Here is a 23723-nt window from a genome sequence, read left to right as displayed (position 1 = left end):
CTACTGGAGCCACTGTGGGGTACCCTGTTACTATTGGGGCCACTGTGGGGGTCACTATTACTACTGCGACCACTAAAGGGGTCATTATTAGGGCTCGTTCACACGGGCGTAATCGTATTTCAGTCGCACAAATACGCTGCCTATTTGTGCAATCAAAAATCGCTTATGCCTGCATATTTGGGCATGCAAAAAAGAACACAGATGGGCCACTGAAATGGTGCGCAATTGTGCAGTGAATACAGAGATTTCCTGCGCATTCACCACGTATTTGCGTGGCCCATTAACTTTAATGGCCTATTGAGGGTGCGTAGTACGCAACAAAATAGGTCATGCTGTGTGACAATATACATGATGTGAATGACTCATTGAAATCAATGGCTTCTATTCACTCCATATTATGTACGAAAATACGCTTGTGTGAACAGGCCCTTACTATACTGTCTTACAATCAGCCCTTTGAAGGTCACCATAAGCCTGATGTGGCCCTCGGTGAAAATGACTTTGACACCCCTGGTTTAGATGATATAACCCCACATGGATAGCTTATTCTCCTATTTCTAATTCTTCCACAAAAAGTGTCAAATGTTTCTATGCAGAAGGCAAAAATAGCTTTTCTATTGCTCAAATAGATCCTAGCTCAGAATCTGGAGATAGCTGTCTAAATTCCCTTTCTAAAAGTCAAAGATACGATGCAAAATAATAAAGATAGAGTCTGGCCATGTAACCTTGATGGTAGGCTACTGGGAATTTAGACAGCTATCTCCAGATTCTGAGCTAGGATCTATTTGAGCAATAGAAAAGCTATTTTTGCCTTCTGCATAGAAACATTTGACACTTTTTGTGGAAGAATTAGAAATAGGAGATTAAGCTATCCATGTGGGGTTATATCATCTATACCATTCCCCACAATATAGGATACAGATATACCTCCTTATTATTGAACCTACCATAATCTGGTTTGCTGCCAAAATATCTCCCTTCTCCCTTTATCTATAGGGGTGGGTAGTTATCTATCTATTTATTTAATCTTTTGGGAAACATCCTTTTTCAATTTATTTGTAATCAAACTACGGTTCCTGATGAACTGCATCATCTGCAACGAAACACGTTGAACCATGAACCGCATATCATTTAATAGTACGCATCTCCTATGCGTCTATTGGGATGACTACCAATTTTGCACACCTAGGTTATCTTTCAAATTAGTGTGCTCTAAAGTCCGTTACTTATTACTGTTTCTGGGAAATTGGCACACAGGAGTGCATCGCTGCCATATGTAGGGGTGATTACATGTTCGTGTGACCCCCAATTTCCCAAGTTATTGCCACACCTTTATCCACACAATTTTTGTTGTGGTGTGGCAATATATTGTGTGCGTGACTTGAGCCCTATAAAAATAATTTTTAATGTTGTATTTAATAAAAGTTGAGTTTTTAGTTACGTCTATTCCGTGAAGGGTTCTAAAATTACTATAGACTGCTTTTGCCTCTGTGAAAAATCTTAAGGGTGCATTCACACGAACGTATATCGGCTCGGTTTTCACGCCAAGCCGATATACGTCCTCCTAATCTGCAGGGGGGGGGGGGGAGGCAGAAAGAGCCCAGGAGCAGGAACTGAGCTCCCGCCCCCTCTCTGCCTCCTCTCCGCCCCTCTGCACTATTTGCAATGAAAGGAGGCGGGGCGCAGCTAGGTTTCGCGAATTAGCTCCACCCCGCCCCACCTCTCCCCATTGCAAATAGTGCAGAGGGGCGGAGAGGAGGCGGAGAGGGGGCGGGAGCTCAGTTCCTGCTCCTGGGCTCTTCCAGCCTCCCCCCCCCCTGCAGATGAGGACAACGTATATCGGCTCGGCGTGAAAAGCGAGCCGATATACGTTCGTGTAAATGCACCCTTAGGTATACACACAGCCAATTACTGCAGCACGGGCACACAAAGGCAAGTACTGCAGCACACGTATACACACAGGTAATTACTGCGGTACGGGCACACACTGGCAAGTACAGTAGCACAAGTGTACACACAGGTAATTACTGCAGCACTGGCAAACGCAGGCAATTACTGCAGCACAGATATACACACAGGTAATTACTGCAGCACAGGCACACACCAACAAGTACTGCAGCACAGGTATATACACAGGTAGCTACTGCAGCACAGGAACACACAGGCAAGTACTGCAGCAAAGGTATACACAGAGGTAATTTCTGCAGCACGGGCAAACACAGGCAAGTACTGCAGCAAACAGATACATACAGTTAATTACTGCAGCATTGGCACATACAGGGAAATACTACAGCACAGGTATACACACAGGTAACTACTGCAGCCCGGGGGCGCACACAGGTAATTGCTGCAGCCCAGACATGCACACAGGTAATTGCTGCAGCCCAGACATGCACACAGGTAATTGCTGCAGCCCAGACATGCACACAAGTAATTGCTGCAGCCCAGACATGCACACAGGTAATTGCTGCAGCCCAGACATGCACACAGGTAATTGCTGCAGCCCAGACATGCACACAGGTAATTGCTGCAGCCCAGACATGCACACAGGTAATTGCTGCAGCCCAGACATGCACACAGGTAATTATTGCAACACATACATGCATGCATACAATTGCTGCAGCACAGACATACATGCAAGTAATTACTGCAGCATAGACATACACGCAGGTAATTACTGCAGCACAGGGGTGCACACAGTTAATTACTGCAGCACAGGGATGCACACAGGTAATTGCTGCAGCCCAGACATACACATAGGTAATTACTGCAGCCTAAACATACATGCAAGTAATTACTGTAGCCCAGGGATGCACACAGGTAATTGCTGCAGCCCAGACATGCACACAGGTAATTACTGCAGCCCAGACATACATTCAAGTAATAACTGCAGTACAGACATACACGCAGGTAATTACTGCAGCACAGAGGTGCACACAGTTAATTACTGCAGCACGGGGATGCACACAGGTAATTACTGCAGCACGGGGATGCACACAGGTAATTACTGCAGCATGGGGAGGCACACAGGTAATTACTGCAGCATGGGGAGGCACACAGGTAATTACTGCAGCACGGGGAGGCACACAGGTAATTACTGCAGCACGGGGAGGCACACAGGTAATTACTGCAGCATAGGGATACACACAGGTAAGCACAGAGACACAGGGGTACACACAGGTAATTACTGCGACACAGGGGTACACACAGGTAATTACTGCAGCACAGGGATGCACACAGGTAATTACTGCAGCACAGGGATACACACAGGTAGGGTGGATTCACACAAACTTATATCGGCTCGGTTTTCACGCTGAGCCGATATACGTTGTCTCTCTCTAAAGGTGGGGGGTGGGATGAAAGAGCCAGAAGCAGGAACTGAGCTCCCGCCCCTTCTCTGCTACCTCTCCACCCCTCTGCACTATTTGCAATGGAAGGAGGCGGGACGGGGCGGGGCTAAGGTCCGCGGATTAGCCCTGCCCCTGTCTCACCTCTCCCCATTGCAAATAATGCAGAGGGGCGGAGAGGAGGCAGAGAAGGGCGGGAGCTCAGTTCCTGCTTCTGGCTTTTCCAGCCTCCCCCCCCCCCCGCCCCCCACAGATGAGGACGACGTATATCGGCTTGGCGTAAAAGCCGAGCCGATATATGTTTGTGTGAATGCACCCTAAGGGTGCATTCAGACGACCGTATATCGGCCGGGTTTTCACGACGGCCGATATAGAGCGTCTCTCTCTGCAGGGGGAGGAGGCTGGAAGAGCCGGGAGCAGTGCTCTGAGCTCCCGCCCCCTCTCTGCCTCCTCTCCACCCCCTCTCCGCCCCTCTGCACTATTTGCAACGAGAGGAGACGGGATGGGGGAGGGGCTAAGTTCCGGGGGAAATAGCTCTGCCCCCGTCCCGCCTCTCCATATTGAAAATAGTGCAGGAGGGTGGAGAGGAGGCAGGAGCTCAGAGCACTGCTCCCGGCTCTTCCAGCCTCCTCCCCCTGCAGAGAGAGACGCCGTATATCGGCCGGTGTGAATACCCAGCCGATATACGGTCGTCTGAATGCACCCTAAAGCTGCAAATTACCACCACTCACACAGTCAGTAGAAGTGAGGACACACACACTGCATGCACAACGGAAGCACGTGCACACTGCAAGAGGGCCTGTATAAAAGTGGACTGTATGCTGCTGCCACTATCCCTCCCCATGTTCACCATCTCTGTTTACTGTAGGTAAATGAAAAAAGTTGCTATTTTCATTCATCCTAATCTCCTATAGTTCAACTCCCACAGCTGCTGTTTGTTACAATGTATCAATGTGAGTAACAGGAGTCGAGGATAGGGAAGAGATTTGTGCTGCTGATGTGGATTGTCTACAATGGATACAACTGTGACAAACTACTCTGTGAGCAGAGGTTTGTATGAGGACAAGAATGTTCAGATTCACTGACAGCAAGCAGAGATCTTAAAAATGGTGAGGAAGTTAAAAACAAGGCCTATGTGAAAATTGCAGAACTTTTTGCTATACATAAAACCCCCGATCAGAACCGAGCACCACCTTTACACGGCATCTACCTGAGCACACCCTCACCTGCTCATAGTGCTGCCAGGGATATAAAGAACAGCAGTTATACAGGGCACACGTATGTACTCGGGAACATATATAGGGGTGAAAGGGTCACTAAGCAGAGGGCACAGGCCAATCAGCAAGCGATACTGAAAAAGAGCATGCTTTTATCCACAGACACAGCGCCTCTATTCTCCCTATGGTCATATCTGGTACTGGAGATCAGCCCTATTTACTTCAGCTGCTGAGCTGCAGTACCAGAAACAGCCACATGGAGAAAAATGGCGATCTTTGTAGTCTCAGACAACAGAGTACTCATCACTGTTGTCTGTCATTTGATGTAAGGGATCGATTAACCCTTCTCGACATGTGCTGTACATGTACGACATAAGTTAGATGTCTCTGAATGAAGTTGGCCATTTTTATCAGCCAACACCCGCTTGCAAGAGCCATGATCGGAGATTACACCGATCGCAGCTGTTAACCCTTTGAATGCTGCTATCAATTGCCCCAGTTGGCATTTGGGGATCCCGAAGATTCCACCCTGCGATGAGATCGCGAGATGCCATCTGGATGTCATGGCAGCCAGAGATGCAAAAGACTGTATACCTGTGGCATGTCCTAATAGACCGCCTGTACAGACGATCATAAGTTCAAGTCACTGTGAGTACTAAAAAAAAAGTTCAAGTGAGTAAATAGAATTTTTTTAACTACCGTAAAATAAAAAAAAAAAAAACAAGAACATCCTTTTCCCAGTCATTACATCAAAAAATAATAAAACAGTGGCATGGCTTGCGGATGAGCGGCTAGGACGTGTCCCTGCACCGCTCCCAAAACTAGCGCTATTAAACAGACCCCGGATGGCAACGGGACCCCGACAGAGACCAGGATGGTGAAGAGGAGGATACAGGAGACCCCGAAGAAGACGCCGAGCGTGCCAGGAGGGGGCCTTTCTGCTTACCTCCGTCCTCCAGCAGATCCAGGAGCGCGGGGAGACGAACAAGATGGCGCCGGCAGAGGAGAAGACGGGCGCCCACTTGATCAGCTGGTGGCAGAACACGGCAGACACAGAGAAGTCTGAGGCCGGCGGTGAGATGTCGGGTGGGAGCGGCGCCAACCCGCAGGTAATAGGAGCGGAGCCACCGGGTCCTCTGACCAACTGCACCATGGCAGAGCCCCAGGAGCAGGAGGACAGCCCTGGGAAAACCCCTCAAAGCACTCACAGCGCCCCAGACTACGGGGCCCAACAGGTCCCAGAGGCACCGCTAGTCCAGCAAGAAGGAGCAGGGGGGGCATCTCGTACTCCCCAACACTTGCCAGTGCAGACCGGAAGAATAACAGGCACACTGGTGCCCCTCAGGAGGGCAACTGAAAGGGGGCTTCTCCCCCCTAATGGAGGACTAGGCACGAAGATAGGAGCGCACCCTGACACCCCCCACCATCTTTCCCCACCAAAGAGAAGGGGAAGAAAATGCCAGCAGAAGCACGCAACACCACGGAGGAACATCAACTCCCTCCTAGAGGTGACCTGAGGGGGAAGCTGCCACCCATACCGCCCGACCTCCCAGCACCAGAACATAGGCAGGAAAAGTGCGACCCTGCACGGGGTTCTGCCCAGAGCCCAGTGTTCCCCAGGAAAATTGGGACTGGAGGGAACATCTTTGTGCTTTGCCCACTAAAGGCGAAATAAGCGAGCTCTTCCAAAAAATGGAAACGTCACACAAAAAAGACATCGTAGCGCTGCAGTAGGATATCCACGGCATAGGATAGAGAGTGGAGGCGGTAGAAGAGTCCCATGACCAAATCTTTAATACCATAGACTCGCACTCACAGGAGTTGCATCAACAATCACAACAGATTTCAGAGCTGTACCCCATGATACATGATCTGGAGAATCGTCACCGCAGAAACAATGTGAGGATCAGGGGTCTCACTGCGGACATTGTTCCCTCCCAACAAGAAACCTGGGCCGATCCCAGTAGTTCTTCAACGATTTGCTCCAGAAACCACCGGATTCCGCTATTGCTCCAGAATCCACGGCTCCCTGGGCCCGAAACCTGCGGATCCCAGTAGGCCTAGAGACGTGATATGCAGAATCCATTTTTACTCAATCAAGGATCAGATCCTTCAACGTGCTAGAAGGGCGGGAGAGCTATCATTCCGGGGATCGCCATTGCTGATCTTATCAGATCTCTCTCACCGCACTCTTCAGTTACGCAAGGCCCTGAAACCGTTGCTGACACTCCTCAGAGAGAAGGGAATTAACTATCGCTGGGGATTCCCGTTCCAGCTACATGCTAACAAAGAGGGCAAATCTGCCACGTTTATAGGCCTGGGAGATCTACGGAGCTTTCTATCTATGTTCGAGCTGTCTTCTGTGTCTCTACCTGAGTGGCCAAGTCCATGCTCCCTACCAATTCCTCCACCAAGAAACGAGTGGCAAAAAGTAGGCCAGAGATCACAACGTCGAGCACCACGCCAAAAGACACAGGAGACACGCTTTTCCCCGGCCAGTGACCTCACCTGAAAAGAACGCTGTGGTTCGCTTTCATTTACCTTGTCAAAAAGACCTGAGCCCATCCGAGAGGGGTCCCAGACCTGGTTGGGGTTGATAACTTTTCTTCACTTCAAAAGTTTAATTCATGGTGCGGGTGGTGGGAGCGGTTGTTCATCTGTTCGAAAGGTTATTTGCTCCCACAATCCCACCGGGAGGCGAGGGTTTGAATAGCCGTCGCTGTTTGTCGTATAATGATAACACCGTATGTCTTACTTGTTGTATACCCGTGTCTCGTCTACCTACTATTTTTTCCCCTCCCTTCCCATCCCCCTCTTCTGTCCTCCTCCCTTCCCCCAGCTTTCCTCCGGGGGTCGACTGGATACTTGTAATGGGTGATCTAACATGTAGTACTTTCAATGCGAAAGGCTTAAATGTCCCACAGAAAAGGAATCAGATACTTTTCCACCTTCATAAGAGACGAGTGATGGTGGCCATGTTCCAGGAAACACACTTCTGGATGGACAGTGTCCCCTCCTGCTGCTCCAAATATTATTCTACCTGGTTCCATGGCCCACATCCCTCCAAAAAAGTGGGAGGTGTGTCAATAGCTCTTCACAAAGTTTCCTGAGAATAAAAGCTGCTGGAAACACTGTAACCTTAGCCAATGTTTATCTCCCAAACCAGGACCAGGTCACGTGTGCAACAAGATTCCTTTAGATGCTGGCAGAATTCGCGAGAGGCTCCAGGATCATACTTGACGCGGACCTTAATCTGGCTCTTGACCCGGAATTGGATACATCGTCAGGTAGGACGAACAGCACTCCATTCACTCAAACGCATGCTGGATGCAATGCATCTGGTTGACTTATAGGGGACTCTTTACCCGGGGATCAGGGACTACACATTCCACTCCTTGGCCCACAACTCATATAGCAGGATAGACCTTCTATTGGTTTTCTCAGAGCTTTTTGGCTTGCTCCCTGAGGTGCTCCAAGGGCGATTTCATCTGGTCTGACCATGCGCCAGTGATAGGTGGGTTTTCGGGTTGGGACGGCCGCCAGAGGGGTTTCTCCTGGAGACTTAATGACAATTTACTCAAAGACTCTCTATGTGTGCTAGACATTAAAAAAACAATAGCTGAGTTCGCAGAAACCCACCAGAAGGACAAATCAGGAGCCCCTATCCAGTGGGAAGCCCTGAAGTGCGTACTCAAGGGAGTCCTGATCTCTCACGGATCAAGACTTAAAAAAGAAAATTCCACAAAATTAAGTAAGTTAATACAAAGCCTACAGTCCAAAGAGGCAGCTAATAAAAGATCGCAGCAGGAAGTCCTCAAGGCAGAAATTTCTACATTAAGGCAGCAAATTTTGTTAACACACATTTCCAAAATCCAGTCAGGGAGAGGAGGGTTGGTCCACGCCACCTCAGATATTTTGGAGGAATTTAAGAGTTATTTCGCGAAGCTTTACAACATTAAGGGTGACACTCTAAATAGTAGCTGGGACGTGATGGCTGAGACTGAGGCATGGGTAGACCTTAACGGCCCCGATAGAATGACCTCCGAAGAATCTGGGGACTTGGAGATGGATTTCTCCTCTCACGAACTTACGGAAGCCATAAAAAAACTTAAAGGTAAACAAGAGTCCGGGCCCCGATGGCTTCACAGGTAGATTTTACAAGATGTTCAGGAAGGAGATCTCTCCTACGGTGCTGAATGCGTTTAACGTGGTGGGAAGGGAATGCCCATTCCCAACCCAAGCGCTTATGGCTCATATTTCAGTCATCCCCAAACCAGGAAAGGACGCCTCAGTTTGCCGCAACTATAGACCAATCTCCCTCCTCAACATAGACATAAAATTATTTGCAAAACTAATCGCGTCACGTCTACAAGACATCATTCCACGTTTGATCCACAGGGAGCAAGTTGGTTTCGTCCCGGGTAGAGAAGCAAGGGTCAACACAATTAAATCCCTGTCCCTAATAGCCAGAGCTAAACATGTTAACCGTCCCCTGTGCCTTTTGACGGTTGACGCTGAGAAGGCGTTCGACAGGGTCAGCTGGAACTTCCTATCTGCCACCCTGACCAAGATTGAAGTCGGCCCACGGATGCGTGAAAGGATGATGTCCCTTTACAGTGGTCCCTCTGCCAGAGTCAGAGTCAACGGGGCCCTGTCGGACACCTTCCAAATTCAGAACGGGACTAGACAGGGTTGTCCTCTATCCCCGTTCCTGTATGTTCTCACTATGGAGGCATTGGCGAATGCGATTTGCCAAAACGGATCTATATCGGGATATCGTATTGGTGACACGGAGCACAAAATGGCCCTTTTTGCAGACGACCTCCTTCTCTATCTATCCAACCCACGCATCGGACTTCCAGCGGCGCGCCAAGAATTTAAATGGTTTGGTAGGCTGAGTAATTATAAAGTTAACTCCCAAAAGTCAGAAATACTTAATGTCTCGTTGCCGCAGACCGAGGCGTCACACCTAGAAGTCCAGTTCCCCTATCGCTGGAGACGCACCGCAATACAATATTTGGGTATACAGCTACCCGCAGATGTCTCTCAGACGTTTAAACTAAACTTTTTGTCATTTGCCACTAACCTAGAGAGGGAGTTAAATAAATGGAAATCCCTGCTCCTTTCTTGGGGAGGGAGGATCAACTCCCTGAAGATGGATTCTCTGCCCAGATTCCTGGATCTCTGTCAGACAATACCACTAAAGCTCCTGAGCCCCTACTTAAAAAAACTGCGTTCAATAATCACAGCATTTGTTTGGAGGGGAAGGAAACCCCGGATGCGTTACTCCCTGCTCACGAGGCCCAGAGGAAATGGGGGGCTGGGTTTACCTGACCTGGCCCTCTACTATAAAGCTAGTATCGCCAACTGTATGCTAGATCTACTTAAGAGGCAGAGCTCAAAGCTTTGGGTGGATGCAGAACATGTGTTGGTACCGGGGTCCCTACGGGGAGCAATCTGGATCCCACCCAGATACATGGGCTCTATTCTCAATATATCTTCTTTCCTGGAACAGCTCCTTCAAACATGGGCAGAGTTCGCACGGCGGCCTGGTAACAATGCCTGAACCACTTACTCCCTTAGTCTCCAACCCACAGTTCGAGACCTCCATGCGTGAACCCCCCATTTTGGGGCTGCCAACCTCTCCAATCCCTCGCCTCCAGGAAGTGATGAACCCCTCTGGGATGAAGTCACTTGCGGAGATTTTGGAGGAGCGAGGTTCGCAACCTGGTTCATGGTTGCAATATTTCCAACTCAGGTTTTGTGGGGTCCCTGGTCCCTCGGGTGAACCTTTCTGGCCCGCTCACAGCATTTGAACAGATCTGTAGGTCACCGGTATCCCAGAGATATCGGATACCCAGAATTTACGGAATGTTGCTGACTCAGGAGAGGGAGTCCCAGATGCCTACTTATGTGACCAATTGGGAGAGGGAAATGGTCCGGAGCCTTCCACGGGAGGACTGGGAGAGGGCATGGGTCATGTGCCATAAACTTTTATCTGCATGCAAACTACAGGACCTAAATTTCAAAATTTTGTCCCGGTGGTACAGGACTCCTGAACACCTACACAGAATTTTCCCTCTCATGCCACCCACATGCTGGAGGTGTAATAAAGATAGAGGTGGCATGTCCCACATTTAGTGGAGCTGCCCGGCTGTGGCCACCTTGTGGAGGGAAGTAATGGAGATCTACAACACTATCTGCTCTTCACAGGTGACACTAACCATAGAAATGGCCCTGCTCTCAGTCTTCCCAGGCCCTATTAAAAAGACCAAGAGCAGTATCCTGCGTTTTTTCTTCCTGGCAACCAGAAGAATCATACCAAGACTGTGGCGGTCTACCACCCCACCATCGAGGGCAATGTGGGTCGAGGAGCTCAATGAACTTATGCGCTTCGACGAGATGAAAGCAGACGAGAGTAGAGCCCTTGAAGAATTCTATATAGTATGGCAGGTGTGGGTCTCTTTCCGGTCTTCGGAGAAATTCAAAACCTGGGTGGATATGGGCCGGATCTAAAGAGCAGAACAAGAGCCCGAGGTCACATTTGGTCTCGGGCTCCACTCTCGACTTCATGGGTCCAGCTAACCCCCTCCCCCATCCTTCCCAATGTATCTATGTCTAGTTGTCCAATGTTCTGTGTTTGTAGTGTCGTTAATTGTTTCAGAGTGAGTTAACAATGCCGAGAGGCTCTCAATGAGCCCTTAGAGTTTGCCCTGCCTTTCTTCTCTCTTTTATACAATTTAAAGGAGCTCACACAAATGCTTATATCAATAAAATGTTTATATTGCTGAAAAATGCAAATATAAAACGTTTGAACATAAAAAATAAATAATTGGTATAATTACATCAGTAAAACCTCATTTAACTAAAATATCACATTATTTATCCCACACAATGAACATTATCAGAAAAAAACAGTACATGATGCAGACTTGCGCTTCTTTTGGTCACCCTTACTACAAAAAAAAAATTGGATAAAAAGTGATTAAAAGGTCGTATGTACCCCAAAATGTGTCCAATAAAAACTTCAGGTTGCCTTGCAAAGAAACGAGCCCTCACACAGCTGTATCCAACAAACACTTATGGCGGCCAAAGATGGCGACAGATAATATTTTTTTTTTTCCATAAAGGTATTTTATTTTAGTAGTACTACATTAAAAAACTATATAAATTTGGGATCACCGTAATTGTACCGACCAACAGAATAAAGATGAGATGTCATTTTCAATGCCCCTTGAATGTTATAAAGGCAAACCCCCCAAAAAGGGCGTAATTGCTTTTGTTTTCATTTCTCCCCACTTAGAAAGATTTTATACATTATATGGCACATTAAAGGGGTTGTCAGCTTACTGGAAACCCCTTTTCAATAGTACCCCCTGTGTGAAAATAGTAGAGATATACTAATCGCTTTGTGGGTGCCAGGATCCAGCGCTGCAGCTTGCTGTGGTCCTGGTGATTCCTGTGATAGATGATGTCACAGGAAATCATGTGACTGCTGCAGCCAATGAGAGACTACAGCATCATCCTAAATTCCTAGCATCATGGCACTCAGGATGTGAGCACTAATGCCAGGAGAATGATATATTCACAGTAATCACGCGGACTGCAGCAGGCTGCAGCACTGGATCCTGGCGGCTGCGGAGGGGCAAGTATCTCTCTGTTTCTTATATTAGTACAAGGGGTCATATTGAAAAGGTATTGTCCAGTAATCGGACAACCCCTTTAAATGGTACCACTGAGGGGCTTATAGGTCATCGTGTGTGACAGGGGAAGATGGAGGGAAATGTAAGGGTATGTTTACAGTTCACACAATGGATTGCGCAGTGGAATTATCGTCACAAAATCCACATATAAAACTGTGACATGTCACTTCTTCAGGTGGATCCAAACAGAAATACACGTCGGAAATTCTGCACGCAAAATGTGCAAAATTTGCATGCAGAGCTTCTGACTCATTTCTATGCGTGAAGAAGTGACATGTGAAATACTCAAAGGGGGATTCTGTGTCATAAGGGGAAATGAGGAAAAACCAAAAGTGGCATCCTGTGTGAGGGAGAGAGCAGGGACCACGAGGGGCATTGTGTGTGACAGGGAGTGGGTTAAACCATAAATCTGTGTAAAAGAGAAGGGGATGATGGCAAGCAGTCTGGCAGAGAGAGCAGCATGCACAGTGGTCTGTGAAGGAGAGGCAGGGGGAGCAGTCTGTGAGAGAGGGCAGCATGCGCAGTGGTCTGTGAAGGAGAGGCAGGGGGAGCAGTCTGTGAGAGAGGGCAGCATGCGCAGTGGTCTGTGAAGGAGAGGCAGGGGGAGCAGTCTGTGAGAGAGGGCAGCATGCGCAGTGGTCTGTGAAGGAGAGGCAGGGGGAGCAGTCTGTGAGAGAGGGCAGCATGCGCAGTGGTCTGTGAGGGAGAGGCAGGGGGAGCATTCTGTGAGAGAGGGCAGCATGCGCAGTCGTCTGTGAGGGAGAGGCAGGGGGAGCATTCTGTGAGAGGGCAGCATGCACAGTGGTTTGTGAGGGAGTGGCAGGGGGAGCAGTCTGTGAGAGAGGGCAGCATGCGCAGTGGTCTGTGAGGGAGAGGCAGGGGGAGCATTCTGTGAGAGAGGGCAGCATGCGCAGTCGTCTGTGAGGGAGAGGCAGGGGGAGCATTCTGTGAGAGGGCAGCATGCACAGTGGTTTGTGAGGGAGTGGCAGGGGGAGCATTCTGTGAGAGAGGGCAGCATGTACAGTGGTCTGTGAGGGAGAGGCAGGGGGAGCATTCTATAAGAGAGGGCAGCATACGCAGTAGTCTGTGAAGGAAAGGCAGGGGAAGCATTCTGTGAGAGAGGGCAGCATGCGCAGTAGTCTGTGAGGGAGTGGCAGGGAGTGCATTCTGTGAGAGAGGGCAGCATGGCAATAGTCTGTGAGGGAGAGGCAGGGGGAGCAGTCTGTCAGAGAGAGCAGCATGGCAGTAGTCTGTGAGGGAGAGGCAGGGGGAGCAGTCTGTGAGAGAGGGCAGCATGTGCAGTAGTCTGTGAGGGAGAGACATGGGGAGCAGTCTGTGAGAGAGGGCAGCATGCATATTGCTCTGTGAAGAAGAGGCAGGGGGAACAGTCTGTCAGAGAGAGCAGCACGTGCAGTAGCCTGTGAGAGATAGGCAGTGGGAGCATTCTGTGAGAGAGAGCAGCATGGTAGTAAATAGAGATGAGCGAGCACGCTCGGATAAAGCAGTTACTCGAGTCAGCATCGCTGCTAGGGATAAAAGTAGGTGACGGTCTCTTTAATGAAATAACCCATTTTTTATTCATTTTCTCCTCCCCACTTTAAAAAAAATTGTAACTCTCTTATTTATCCATTGCTTTCGGGGGACTTATTGCTCTTTGTCGGCCGAGTTTTTTTTTTTTTTATGGTTCTATGCAATGTAGCATATAATGTACTGAAATGTATTTATTTTTTTCTAAGTAGTATGAAATGGAAGAAAGCGCAATTTCGGCATTTTTTTTTTTGGCGGAGGTTCTTATTTCTGTGGCGTACACACTGCAGCACCACTGACATGATAACTATATTCTGTGGCTCGGTACGATTCCTGCAATACCAAATTTATAGAGGTTGTTTTGCTGCACTCCTGTTAAAAAACATAATATGTTTGGAAAAACACTAAATTATTTTTTGTCGCCATCTTCTGAACACCAGAGCTTTATATAGTTTACATAGTTCCGCAGGGACTCTTTATGTGGGACGTCCTGTAGTTTCTGCTGGTTCTATTTTGGAGTACATATGACTTTTTGATCACTTTCTATTACACTTTTTCTTGAAGACGGGGTGGTCCAAAAAAAGCCCAATTTTGGTGTTGCCTTTTTTCCTGACAACGTGCACCATGAAGTATAAGTAACTGTTACTTTGATAGACCAGACTTTTACAGAGGCAGCGATACCAAATGTATTTTTTTTATTTTGATGTTTTTATTATAAATATGGGAAAAGGGGGTTTAATTAATTTATTTAAAAAAATAAAGTTATAAAAGTTTAAAGTTTCTATTACTCATTTTTACATTTTTTTAGCCCTCACAGGGAACAAGAACTTGCAGTATACCACGATCTGACAGTCTGCAAGCCACGCCACAGGACGGCTCAAGAGCCAATCTTCAATGGCAGCCCTGGGGGCCTTCAGAAGGCAAATCAACGGCACCCCGCGATCTCCTTGCAGGGGGCCGTTCAGCACCCCCAAAACCTGATCTGTGAATTTAAATGTCATCTTAACAGCTGCAATCAGTGTGAGCGCTGATCGTGGTTGTTGCAATCGGATGTCGTCTGTGAAAGACCGTCGGCTCCCGCCGTGTATGGAGCGAGATCTGGGGAAGGGGGATTGGGGGATGTTTTTGACAATAAGTGTAAATTTATGGGGGGGGGGGGGCACAACATACATCTCAGGCTTGAACCCTGGATCTTTTAAGACTTTGGTTGCATCGATGGGTCACTTTACAGAGTAGTGATGCAGCTAAAAGTGATGGGCGAGACGCAGCTGTGAAGTGTACTTGGGGGGTGCGGAACTTTCGCACCCGGGCCCATGAGCCGTTAGCTGCACCCCTGCCGTCTTCCATTTGCTATTTTATACTAGATGGATTTTGTAGCACCTGAGCAGACATCTGAACCCGAGGAAAGAAGGACTACAAGTCACAGATGTCCAGGTTCTACGCCACCATATTGGGTGTTGCCCAGCTATCCCTGAACCAGAAGAAATGGTGAATTCTGCTTAGTGCCCCTTTACAGATACTGGCAGACTATCCCCCTCACCCCCTGCAATGCCAGCCGCCCGAGCCTTACTGGGATACGTCTGTGACTGCTGGCAGCTGGCTCTCCTCGCTCATCGCATCCATGTCATCAGTGTAGCTGTTAGTCCTGGAAATATCTGGCAGAGATTCATCTGGCCGACCTCTCCCTGCAGAGAAATATAGGATTACTCCAATCACAGCCAAAGCTGCATTCACCATTCTGCTGCTTTTTATTGGCTCTTGGGCTGCAGGACCTCACAGCTCTGTGTTCATCCTTATTGAGTTTTGGCATGATCTGTTGCACTGCATTCCTGGAGATGTAGTGTTTGCGGTAGATAATGATGTGATAGAATTGTATCTCCTAGACTGCAATGCAGCAGATCATAGCGGATCATAAGACTTTAACTCAACCGATGTTCCTTTAGTTCGTCTGTCAGAGTACTGCCAAAATGGCCAACAGCAAAGATTTGAATGCAGCTGTGGTAAAGTCTAGAGTATAAGGCATGAATATCACCGGAAAGAAAGAAGTTAAATTCCTGAATATTACTTGTACATTTTCTGTTCCTGTACCGATTTGGAGTTATTTCATATAGTTTACTCCAGTCACATCCAAAGCTGCTTTCAAAATCTGCACAGTTTAGCTCCACCTTGCTGTCAGAAATGTGACTTAACCCCTTGACCGTAGTATTACATTATACTGCAATCTGACAGGCAGTCTATTAAGAAATGCCATAGGTAATCAACCATGGCCAACTTGGGGGCTTTCAGAAGGCTCCAGGCTGCCATGGTAATTGAACAACACCCCAATATGGGAGGGCCGTTTGTGACCCCCCCAAATACTAATCGGGGCTTTTAAAGGGTTAACAGCTGCAATCAGCGTTCATGGCGTTCAAAGACAGCCGATCCTGCTTCGTATAAACATAAATGTACACCCTGGGGCGTGAAGGGGTTAAAGGGGTATTACCATCTTGGCTTTTCATAGCCAACATGGGATACTGCTGCTTAATAGTTACTGGGCGTCCGGATGGAACCTACGAAAATGGGCGAGCCCTTCAGCCCATTGAAGTGAATGGGGCGCATGGTAACTCTGTGACCGCACTGCGCTACGCTGTTTCCGTAGCTCCAATTCACTTCAATAAGAGCGGCGCAAACGGCAATCGGCCATTAAAAGCTGAGCTGGGAACATCACTTTAACAGCACAGCTCTTACAGAGGAGCTATAGTCTGAGCTCCCACAATGCACTGGTCCCAAGTAACAGATTTGTAGATGCAGCTTTGGGTGTGAATGGAGAATTAAAGCTATCATGCACAATGAGTAGAGTAACTCTTGGGAGTTGGTGTACGATACCTTGTACCGTGGAGCTACCGGAGGTGCAGATAGAGAGGGTAGACCAAGAGCGACAGCGACCTGTGACAGGGAGGGACAGAGGGGGGAGAGAGAGAAGGTGACAGCGCAGAAATGACGGAAACAAGTCAGCCGCGGCATACAGATGCACAAAGCTGAGGGGAATATATATATGAGGCTCCCCTCCAGCGCTGTCAGAGTGCCCCTCCCCCCAACACAAGTCTCCCGCAACCTCAGGCTGGTTTCATACTGGCGTATTTGCACGCGCAATACAAAGAGAATAGAACCTAGTGATCTCAACGCGTTCATTCACGCGTCTTGATTTTGTGCGCATTTTGGTCCCGCAAAACAAATTACAGCATGTTCTAGTTTTCTGAGTATTTGTAAAACAATGTTCCCCATAGAAGTCAATGGGAAGTGGGCAAGGAGCGCCGTGAAGCACTGCGCAATTCCGCTGGAAAAAGAACACATCTGGAACAACTAATTAGCCATTTCAATTGGTGCGCACTAGAGATGAGCGAGCATACTCGCTAAGGCAAACTACTTGAGCAAGTAGTGCCTTATGCGAGTACCTGCCCGCTCGTCTCTAAAGATTCGGGTGCCGGCGGGGGAGAGCGTTTGAGTGAGAACGGAGGAGCGGGGTGGGGTGGGGGGTGGGACAGAGTGAGAGAGGGATGCCCCCCACCCCCCCGTTCCTCCCCGCTCCCCGCCGGCACCCGAATCTTTAGAGACGAGCGTGGTTTGCCTTAGCGAGTACGCTCGCTCATCTCTAGTGCGCACAAATGAACATGCCATGCCGACGCAAAAAGTTCAGTAAAATATGCTAATGTGTGCGCAAAAAAAAGCATCGTTCATTTAGCAAAAGCGCTACGTTTATGCAAATATATATATGTTCAAGTGAAGGGGCCTCAATGTACTTTGGCTTGTACCGAAATTTAAAGGGACAACACCTGTTCATGTCCCCTATGTGTACAGCCGCCCACCTGTGGACCCCACTAGACAGAGCAGCCCCCGCAACGCACTCTCAGAAAACATCACAACTTTACAAGCATGATATTGGTTTGTTGCTCTTGCTCGTGTGAATGCACCCTTACATGGCCAGCCATTCATTTCATACCAGTCTACTTGCAGCTGTTGTCCGCCCCCTACCTGCCGGTCCCTGGAAGTTCATGTCTCGCTTGTCGCCTTCCATGTGATGAAAGGTGATGTGAGGCACAGACAGCGCATTCTCCGGCAAGCAGACTCGTGGCCCCCGTGGTATCGGGGAGAGGCACAGCGGGGCCAATGTGGGGCTTGTGGGGGTGACGAGCGCCTCGTGTACAGACTTGGTCTTCTTCTTACTTCTTCTGTTCTGGGGGAAGAGCAAGGAATTTCAGTCACCAAATGGTCCTAAGTCACACTTGTCTGTGACTAGTAAAACTACACAGCCAGCACCCACCGGGGGCTGCAGACTATCAGGGCATGCTGGGACCTAAAAGGTCATCCATAGACCCTGAATGGCATACACATCCCATCTGGCTTTTTCTAATGGATCTGTGTGTCAGTATATACTGCAGCGCTGACAGACGGTTCAGGATGAACACTGCTAGTAGTCTAGACCTTACAGGACACTGTGAATATATATGTTATATGACATATCCAATGCAATTTTCCTACTGCTAAATGGGTGGGATACAGTCGGAAATGCACCAATCCACCCCTTCCCCATTATAGAGGTGTTTTTCTATGTCACAGAGCACCAATTCCCCAGCTGAAATCCTATCTGCCTGCAGCCACCACTAGATGGAGCTCACTGTATATTATACAGCCACAACTAGGGTGAGATCACTACATACTGATATATACAGCCAAGAAGCTCACTACATTCAGTATTTATACAGCCACCACTAGAGGTAGCTCTGTGTATAAATTTATACAGCCAGCACTAGGGGAACTCACTATATATAAATTTATACAGCTGCCACTAGAGGGAGCTCACTACATACATATTTATATATCAAGCACTAGAGGGAGCGCACTGCATACATATTTATACAGCCACCACTAGAGGGAGCTCCCTGTATACAGATTTATACAGTCCCCACTAGGGGGCAGCGCGCTGTATACATATTTATACAGACACTACTAGGGGGAGCTCACTACATGCAGATTTATACAGCCACCACTAGAGGGGGCTCACTACATACAGATTTATACATCCACCATTAGGAGGAAGGGGGGTTACTGTATACAGATTTATACAGTCACCACTAGGGGGAGCTCACTACATGCAGATATATATAGTTACCACTAGGGGGTGCTTGCTACATATAGATTTATATATCCATCACTAGAGGGTGCTCACTGCATACAGATTTATACAGCCACCACTAGAGAGAGCTCCCTGTATACAGATTTATACAGTCACCATTAGAGGGAGCTCCCTGTATATAGATTTATACAATCGCCACCAGGGAGATCTCACTAAATGCAGATATATACAGTGAACACTAGAGGGAGTTCAGAGCATATAGATTTATACAGCAAAACTCTATAATAAATCTATATGCAGTGAGCCCCCCCCTTGTGGCAGCAGATGGAATGTTGCCATTTAACTTAGCTGCCCATGAATGTCTCAGAGGGGAGTTCCCAGGTACAAGTAACCCTGTGTCATTTACAAGGATTGAAGCTGGCAGGAATGCCCAGACCTGCCTCCGTGTGCCCGGGCTGAGCGGCGCCGGTGCCGCCTTGTGTCCCTGGTCTGGGGGAGTCAGGTAGATCTTCCATGTGGCGGTGGAGCTGTAGGACTTCTCAGCAGCATAGCACCTCCAGAGTGTCTGCACAGGAGACAGAGAGGTGAGCTGATTGTCAGGACGCGGCCGCACTCGCCACCGCAGATACCGTACCTGGATCAGCGACGCTGCCGCCGGGATCTGACGGTTGAAGTGTTTTTGTCTTTGCTTCTGCTGAACCTTCAGAGCAAAACCGGAGCCCAGGATCCCCTGAGAGATCAAAGAGTATAATGAACAGCTCTGTGACTGTCTAAGAGACTTTGTATTTCAAGTCATTATTTTCAAGATCTCTGCTTGCTGTCAGTGAATAGAAACGTCCTCATTTAAAACCATTGGCTGACCTGATATATCTTACAGCTGAGGGTTTGTTACAATTGTATCCAGTCTATGTCAGCACCAGAAATCTTATTTCCTTTCCTGAAAGTTTGTTACAATGTGTCAGCGGAAATGTAGTAATGTGAATGCTACTCACAGCTGGAAGAGCAAAGAACGATATGGCAAAGACGGAGAAGCAGGAAGCAATGGTTTTCCCGATCCAGGTCTGTGGGACTTTATCCCCATATCCTATGGTCGTCACCGTGACCTGCGCAACAGGAAACTGAGCCGAGTTATACAGCAGGATTATGGGCGAAGCCGCTGGCACAAACATAAGGATTAGATATAGGTGCAAAGAAACCAGCTGCAATATGTACATCTTATCCACCACTACAGACGGTTCCCTGCAGGGGGCAGCAGAGATGTGAGATCCTGGCCGCTAACAGGCCTGACCCGATTACAGTATTGGCGGCCACCCAACCAGAGCTGTAGACTGAGTTAAATGCTTTATGTTGTCGGGTTGCTGCTTGGCTGGAGGTCGGCTATGGGGGTCACTATTACTACTGGGACCACTAAGGGTGGGGTGGGGGGGGGGTCACTATTACTACTGGGGACACAGTATTATTATATGGGCCACTGTTACTACTAGTGCCACTGTGGGGGTCATTATTACTACTGGGGCTACTAAGGGGTATACTAGTACTACTGGGGCCACTATGAGGGTCACTATTACTACTGGGGCCACTAAAGGGCAAACTGTTACTACCGATACCACTGAGGGGGTCACTGTTACTACTGGAGCCACAATATTACTATTGAGACTACTAATAGGGTCACTATTACTACTGGGGCCATTATGGAGGTCATTATTACTACTGGGACTACGAAGTGGGACACGATTACTACTGGGACCACTGTGGAGGTCATTATTACTACTGGGACTACTAAGGAGGTCCCTATTACTACTAGGAGCAATATGGTAGGGTCAACATTACTACTGGGGACACTAAGGGAGTAAATATTACTATTGGGGACACTATGTGGGGTCACTATTACTACTGGGAGCACTCGATGAGGCACTATCACTACTGGGGCCATTAGCTGGGCACTATAACTATTAGGGACATTATGGGGGGGGGCACTATTACTACTGGAGCACGGAGGGGGGGGGGGGTGTCACTATTACTACTGGGGCCACTATGGCAAGGTCACTATTACTACTGGGGCCATCAACTGGGCACTATTACTACTGGAGCACTAAGGGGGATCACTATTACTATTGGGGCCACTAAGGGGGCCACTTCCTATTTGGACTACTCCTGGAGACACTATTACTCTGTCATTTCAAGTGGCTGTTGTTGTTTTTTTTGGGGGGGGGGGGGGGGTCGCGCCATTTGACAGTTTGCCTCAGACACTATATCAGATTGGGGCACCCCTGGGCAGAATGGACAATTAACGGTAAATCAGCTACATGTAAGCTGTTGCTGTCATACTCACCACTCCCCACCAGAGGGCATCAGCATAGCTGGAAAATCCAGTCCTTCCTTCTTCATCTACTGCGTCTTTCTCTGCCAGGTAGACGAAATACGAGGAGAAGATGAGCCCCAGGAACCCGATATACAGAGTGGTGATCAGCTCCTAGAGGAAGGGGCATCCACAAGAACATGGCATCAAAAAACGGACTAACCCCCCCCCCCCCCCCCCTTCCACCTGGAAATAAAGATGTAATAGTATTAAAATCAACTATACAAAAGGAGGAATGTTATGTCCACCAGGTGGGGCTCTCCACGTACAGCCCCAGGCATGGTTGAGCATGGCTGTGCCCACAAGGTGGTGCCTGAATGGGTTTGGATGGTTGTCTAGCAATGACTTCCCCCACCTGTAGGTGTTCCCTGAAGAGAATAAGGGCTGATAGGTGCATCTGCCACCTCTGTACTTCACATGGCAAAATGGCTACCAGTCGAGTCTAAAAAGTGATGCCCTCACCTGGCGATGAATGAACACTACAGATCCTAGAAGTCTCCACGTTCCTCCCTGCCGATCTACATGTAGCATACGGAGAATCTGCAGGAATCGGATGCCCCTAAAGAACAGGAGAAGCAGAAAATGAGAAGACCTAGGGATAGAAAAAGAATGACTAACTGTACTGATCCTGAGTTACAGTCTGTGCTATACTCCGGAGCTGCACTTTCTATTCTGCTGGTGGAGTCACTATGTACATATATTACTTATCCAGTACTGCACCTGAGTTACATCCTGTATTATACTCCAGAGCTGCACTCACTCTTCTGCTGGTGGAGTCACTGTGTACACACATTACTTATCCAGTACTGATCCTGAGTTGTATCTGGCATTATACTCCAGGGCTGCACTCACTATTCTGCTAGTGGAGTCACTGTGTACATACATTACTTATCCAGTACTGATCCTGAGTTACATCCTGTATTATACTCCAGAGCTGCACTCACTATGCTGCTAGTGGAGTCACTGTGTACATAGATTATCCTGTACTGATAAACTGTATATAGTGCTCTCTGGTGGACATCCCCTGTCATGAACATGGCTACATGGCGATTACTGTATTTTCGCTCTGCTAATAATAGTCTGATTTCCAGACCTGAGAAGTCCTGGGGCCCAACAAACTCACCAACCTAATGGCAGATGTGGCGAAGACTTGTCCATTGGAGCCTACGCTGAGCACAATAATGGACGCTATGACCACGATGAGATCTGGTGAGAAGAGGAGAAGAGTTACAAGTGGAGTTATGAGATCTGTGTTTAGAGAGTCTGGGAAAACTTACAGGAGTTGTCCAGTTGCAAACTATCTGCAGGATAGGCCATCAATGTTAGATCAGTGGGAGTTCACCACCCAAGACCACCGCCGATCAGCTGCTTCCTTGACCAGTGCGCTCCTGCATGAGCGGATTTCTCCAGGAAGCAGAGAGCTCTATTCTCACTGCAGTGGCCAGGCTTGGTATTGCAACAGAAAGGAAGAGGTCTACTTCCTTCAGAAATCGGCTGCTGCAGAAGCGCACTGGTCCAGGAAACAGCTGATCAGTGGGGATTCTAGGCAGCTGATCCCTGCTGATCAACTACTGATGGACTATCCTGCTGATAGGCCCATCAATTGCAGCTAGATGAGAAGAGGTAGTTGGTGCCTGACCCAGGACTCAGACCACATCCTTGTGTGGGTTTTTTTTTCGTACTTGGATTATACAAGTGACATAAATCTGTAGCGAGTGCCCACCTATCGTGCCATGTATAATTCTGGGGTATTCTTATGTGGCAGAGGGAATTTTGGGATACCAGGGCCTTGGTGTGTCTGCTACCTCTACACCCCCTATGGCTACACCTCACTGTATCCATCACCAAGACCAATGTACACAACGCTTATGCTCTATTACACAGCGGCTGATCAGAGGGAAACTATCAGCAGGATGTGTCACCTGAAAGGGGACTGCCCTATTGGCAGGAGAAGATTTGGTTTTATGTAAACCTTCACCTCCTGACATGGCCACTCACCAATTATGGATATGGGCTTCCGAGCGAATCGTATCCGGCCCTTGAAGCCGACATATTTACTGCGACAGCCTGCAGACCACAGCCGAACAAGATACTCGGCACCGAAGAACACGACCAGGACGATTTCCTGCAAGACAGAAATGGTTGGAGGAGACAAGGGCGCTCATGCTGTACAAACCCATTTCCAAAAAAGTTGGGCCGCTGTGTAAAATGTCAAGGAAGGTGAAGAAAAAAAGAATACAATAATCAGGAAATCTCATCTAACCTTATTGTATCCACAGTAAAACATATCAGAGGGGGGGGGGGGGCATGTTTCCATTGCTTTTAAATAAGTTACTCATTTAGAAGTTGATGGAGGCAATACATCTCACAAAAGTTGGGCGGCGCCATGGCTACCATTATGCTGCATCCACATTTCTTGGAAGTGAGGAGACCAATTGCTGGGGTTTTGGGAGAGGA

The 23723-nt window shown here is 48.2% G+C and overlaps 1 protein-coding gene across 2 annotated transcripts in view; it reads right to left on the bottom strand.

Annotated features, from left to right (window-relative positions):
- The window catches only part of LOC136611353 (potassium voltage-gated channel subfamily KQT member 1-like), a 65874-nt gene that overhangs the window by 13830 nt on the left and 28321 nt on the right, over positions 1–23723 (bottom strand). Inside the window, exons 4-12 of one of the 2 annotated variants that reach the window (XM_066590879.1) lie at positions 23265–23391; positions 22394–22472; positions 21729–21825; positions 21240–21380; positions 19900–20010; positions 19542–19637; positions 19314–19472; positions 17806–18007; positions 15365–15479 (exon numbers count right to left, since the gene is read on the bottom strand). In XM_066590879.1, the coding sequence (XP_066446976.1) occupies positions 15365–15479; positions 17806–18007; positions 19314–19472; positions 19542–19637; positions 19900–20010; positions 21240–21380; positions 21729–21825; positions 22394–22472; positions 23265–23391 (1127 nt within the window). The remainder of the gene's footprint in view (positions 1–15364; positions 15480–17805; positions 18008–19313; positions 19473–19541; positions 19638–19899; positions 20011–21239; positions 21381–21728; positions 21826–22393; positions 22473–23264; positions 23392–23723) is intronic. The other variant, XM_066590880.1, reaches the window with a different exon arrangement.

The sequence above is a fragment of the Eleutherodactylus coqui genome, chromosome 2 (assembly GCF_035609145.1).
Source record: "Eleutherodactylus coqui strain aEleCoq1 chromosome 2, aEleCoq1.hap1, whole genome shotgun sequence".
NCBI lineage: Eukaryota > Metazoa > Chordata > Amphibia > Anura > Eleutherodactylidae > Eleutherodactylus > Eleutherodactylus coqui.
Note: the sequence above shows the minus strand (reverse complement) of the source record. Positions and strands in the feature narration are given on the sequence as shown.